At 40.2% G+C, this 4767-nt stretch overlaps 1 protein-coding gene across 1 annotated transcript; it reads right to left on the reverse strand.

Annotated features, from left to right (window-relative positions):
- Positions 1-359: 359 nt before the first annotated feature.
- LOC131605526 (uncharacterized) lies at positions 360-1364 on the reverse strand. The gene has a single exon (XM_058877872.1). It carries the CDS (start codon positions 1362-1364, stop codon positions 360-362), a length of 1005 nt encoding a protein of 334 aa, XP_058733855.1.
- Positions 1365-4767: the final 3403 nt, after the last annotated feature.

Raw genomic sequence — 4767 nt, forward strand, 5'->3', positions numbered from 1 at the left:
CGCTTAATGAACTTTACCTCAAAGTTCGGAAATAAATATAAAATGTTCTGAATAGACTTGATAATAAAACTAAACTCGGAGAAACCAACATGCTTAGAGTAGATAAAATTGACAACAAATTGACAATCACTTTCAAAGGTAACATGGGAGAACTGGAGGGAGATAGCATCCTGGATAGCTTCCTTCAACGAGATGGCTTCGGCTTCAAAGACCGAATAAAGGCCTAAATCCCACGCAGAACCAGCTCTGATAAATCTACCCAAATGATCCCGAAAGCACCAACCTCTGTTAGTAGTAACAGCATTATTATTAAAACCTGCATCAACATTACACTTCACCTGATCAACCAAAGGCGGGATCTAAGTAAGCGGAAAATTATTAGTAGTACACCCATTATGGTCCTTTCTAGCTAGGAACCAATCATACCAATTGTGATAGGCTTGTAAACCAATTCTTATAGCATCTTCTCGATCATCTTGCCAAACCACATTATTCCTACTCCTCCAAAGGGATTCAAGTACCATAGCAAATCTCCCGGCATCCCGACGATCCTCTCGACTACACACATCAAATATAAGAGACTTAGCATCATGAAAAGAATGAATACAAGAGTCTATAAGAGCTAACAAACCTGCTGCCCGCCAACTTTGGAAAGTTGAAATGCAACCAAAAAAGACATGCCACTCATCTTCTTCTTCAATATCACACCACGGGCAAAGAGACGAACACTGAACATGATGTTGTTGCAAATTAGTACGGGTTGGAAGGCAGCCCCGACAAATACGCCATAACAAATGCTTATCTCTAGAAGGCGCTAAGATGTTCCAGACATTCTTCCAGTTACCCTCCCTATCATTACAATTATTACTACTTTGCATCCCTCTCCAAAGTCTATAACCCGGTTTCACACTATACTCACCATTCCTTTCCTCTTGGCACACCAACCTATCCTCCACAACCTCCTCCACTAGGGGAACTCTAAGAATAGCTTCAGCCACCACATGATCGAAAAGCAAATTTACCTTACCCACATCCCATTGTTTAACATTAGGAAGAAGAAGATCTTTAACACACAGATTATACACACCTTGTAATTGTGGACCACATGTCCACCAACTTTCTTTCTCACGAAGCCATGGATCATTCATAACCGTAATGTTACGACCTTCACCTATGCTCCACCTACTTCCGAGCTTAAGCACGTCCTTAGCTCTCCACAAACTCCTCCACACATAGCTCGGATTGTTACCAACTTTTGAATCAAGAAAAGATGACCTTGGAAAATACCTAGCTTTGAAAATTCTTGCAACGAGGGAAGTGGGTTTCGCCAAAATATTCCAACCTTGTTTTGCTACCATAGCCATATTAAAGGCTTTAAAGTCTCTAAATCTCAATCTTCCCTCACACTTCATCATAGTCATCCTCTCCCACGCTAACCACCGAATACCCTTATTATTACGACCACCCCCTCCCCCCACCAAAAAGAGTTAAGCATTTTTTCAATATCCTTCACCACCCCATCCGGGATTAAATAGATGCTCATAATATAGGCTGGAATCGACTGCAGAACGGATTTAATCATAACCTCTTTCCCTGCTTTTGATAAAGAACGACCGCTCCAAGAGTTTATACGTTTCCATATTCGATCCTTAATAAAAGAGAACACCACCTTCTTACTTCTACCAATCATGGAAGGTAGACCCAAATAAGTCCCTGTACCCAAAACATGTCGCACCCCCATCAAATTGGCCAAGTCCTCCTGAGCTGGACCACTCAAGTTACGACTAAAAAACACTTCAGATTTGGTAAGGTTGATCACTTGGTCTGTCGCCTCGGCATAAGTATTGAGAATCTTCATAAGGTTTGACACCTCCACAAGATTTGCCCTGCAAAACAGAAAACAATCGTCAGCAAAAAGCAAGTGGGACACACTTGGTGCCCCCCTGCAAACACGGGCTCCGTGAAGATCACCACGGGAAACAGCGCCTCTAAAAAGCAGAAAGCCCTTCTGATACAAGGATGAACAGATATGGTGATAAAGGATCGCCTTGTCTCAACCCTCTTCCTGGAATAATAGGCCCGACTCTATCCGAGTTAACAAGAACAGAATAATGTACCGAAGTAACACACATTAAAAGCCAATGAATCCACTTCTCATCAAACCCCATACGACGCAGGATGTCTCTAAGAAAACCCCAATCAACTCTATCGTAAGCTTTACTAATATCAATCTTTAAAGCCAAGTCGGCTATGTTACCATTCGTCTTCCTCTTTAACGCATGAATAATTTCCGTAGCCACCATAGCGTTATCAAGGATGGATTTCCCTTCCACAAAGGCCGAATGCTCTTCGGATACACACCTTTCCAACAATGGTTTCAATCTATTAGCTAACACTTTGGCTATGAGCTTATACACGACATTACAGAGAGAAATGGGACGAAGATCCTTCATATTTTTCGGATTAGCACACTTGGGGATAAGACATATGTTTGTCGCATTAAGTTCCGGCGGAAAGAAACCTCTATCAAGCCACAAAATTGCTGCCTGGAAAATGTATTCACCACATAAGCTCTAAAAGTGTTGATAAAAAGTGGGATTAAACCCATCAGGGCCCGGTGATTTATCCGGGTGCATTTGAAGAAGCGCTGCATAAAGTTCAGCTTTGGTGATAGGTAAAATAAGCTTGCTATTATCCTCCCGCAAAATAACCGGCTGAATATAATTCAACACAGGTTCATAATCTCCCTGCTTAACTTCAAATAGTTCTTCGAAATAAGATTTAACGATACGACATATCTCCGCTTGACCTTTAGTTTCACTACCTGTCTCACCCAAGATGGAGTAAATCCTTTTAAAGTTCTTCCTTACAGTGGCGGATCTATGGAAAAACTTAGAGTTCGAATCGCCGAACCGGAGCCAATGCATTTTAGCTCTTTGTTTCCAGAAAATTTCCTCGCGGACTAGGATTTTATTATACTCTCGCTGTGCCTCAAAAAATCTTGCCGCTCCCTCATCATTCACCGCTCTCGCCACTTCCATGGCTGCAAAATGCAGTGACAAGTTATGTCTCTGCTGAGTGAAAACAGTCTTGTTCCAACTGGACAATTCCTTTGCACAATTACTAATACGGTGCAGCACATCTCCATTATCCTCTATCTCCCAACCTTTCCTAACCACTTCATCCAACTCTTCATTAGTAAGCCAAGCATTCTCAAATCTAAAAGAATAACGGATGGGACGATCTCGATGACATGGTTCACAATGCAACAGGATAGGACTATGGTCCGAGTGAGAGGCTAGTAAGTTGAAAAGTTTCACCTCTGGGAACTTGAATAACCAGTCCTGCGATACTAAAGCACGGTCCAGCCGCTCCTCAATCACATGGTCAGTGCCCTTGCTTTTAATCCAAGTGAAGGGATGACCTTCCAGTGGGATATCAACTAAATTACAATCGGTAACCGCCTCCCGAAAGCCCGCGCACAACCAGTTGGGGTGTTGATGAAAACCGATTTTATCTTGTTGCGAGAGTAAATCATTAAAGTCACCTATAATACACCAAGGCACAGTAGACAAGTCACGAAGCTCACGTAACATGTCCCACGCTTCACGCCGCCGGTTTCGTTCTGGATAGCCATAGTAACACGTTAACCGCTGTAGCAACCTGCCCTAAAAATTTAACTTAGAGAGTCGCCACCTATTCTACCAAGGCGAATAGGAAACCTTACGTAGTTGAGAGATCGGGGTAAGATACTATATTCAGGTCGAGGGAAGGTGTTAGGCACCCTCAACCCTTTCCTAAAGGCTAACATTCAAAGATAAAGGTTTATGGCTAAGGAATTGAATAGGGGGAAAATTGAGATTTTAAGGAGGGGGACTCGCCTTGTTGCCAAGTGCCTACGTATCTCCTTAGGGAGAATCAGAGTCAACGTAGTTCGGGCACAAGGTTGTACGCCTTAGAATTGAATTGAATGTGGTTTGAAGTTGTTTTGAAATTGTTTTTGAAATGCGAATGTTCGAAGGTATTTTGAATTACCTTATCGTAGTTGTGAACATCGCAGTGTTGAAACACCGTAGTATCGTGGTTTAGTGTGTTTTGAGTGTTTTAGGATTTGGGCGTACAACCCTGATTTAGTATGTTACCATTAATCGCAATGATCAATAGGTTTGATCACCATAATTAACAGATTAATAAATCATTGCTGGCAATTCTGATCGATTGATTCGATTATCACTTTCAGCAAATTTGTATGTTTTAAATAATTCTTAATTCATCGCTATCCCTTATAATCGGTAAATTCGATTACAAATAATAACGAATTGATAAGGGTAAATGCTAATCATCATAACCAATAGCTTTGGTTAAAACCATTTAGCAAAATAAGTTTATTTTGAATTTAATTAATTCAAACAATTTGATTATTACCCACCGCGATCAATTAATTTAATCGAAGCGAATAAAATTCTATCATGGTTTGGCTAGAACCTAAATTGGTTAATGGGATTGGGTAAACTAATACTTACACCTTTGTAGAGTTTAGTGATTTAATAATTAATTAAATAAATTAATCAAAACAATCGAATAATCGGGGAAAATATTATATTCCTAACCCTAATCCTAGTTTAATATTCTAATCCTAATTAAACTAAATTAATTACATTAAACAATATTAATCAATATTTAACTTAAACATTTAACTAAAAAACAAATAAAATTATTAGATAAAACCTGGCTTAGATCCTGTGTTGCAACCTTTGAGAGGTCCAT

This window comes from Vicia villosa, linkage group LG5 (assembly GCF_029867415.1).
Source record: "Vicia villosa cultivar HV-30 ecotype Madison, WI linkage group LG5, Vvil1.0, whole genome shotgun sequence".
NCBI classification, from domain to species: Eukaryota; Viridiplantae; Streptophyta; class Magnoliopsida; order Fabales; family Fabaceae; genus Vicia; species Vicia villosa.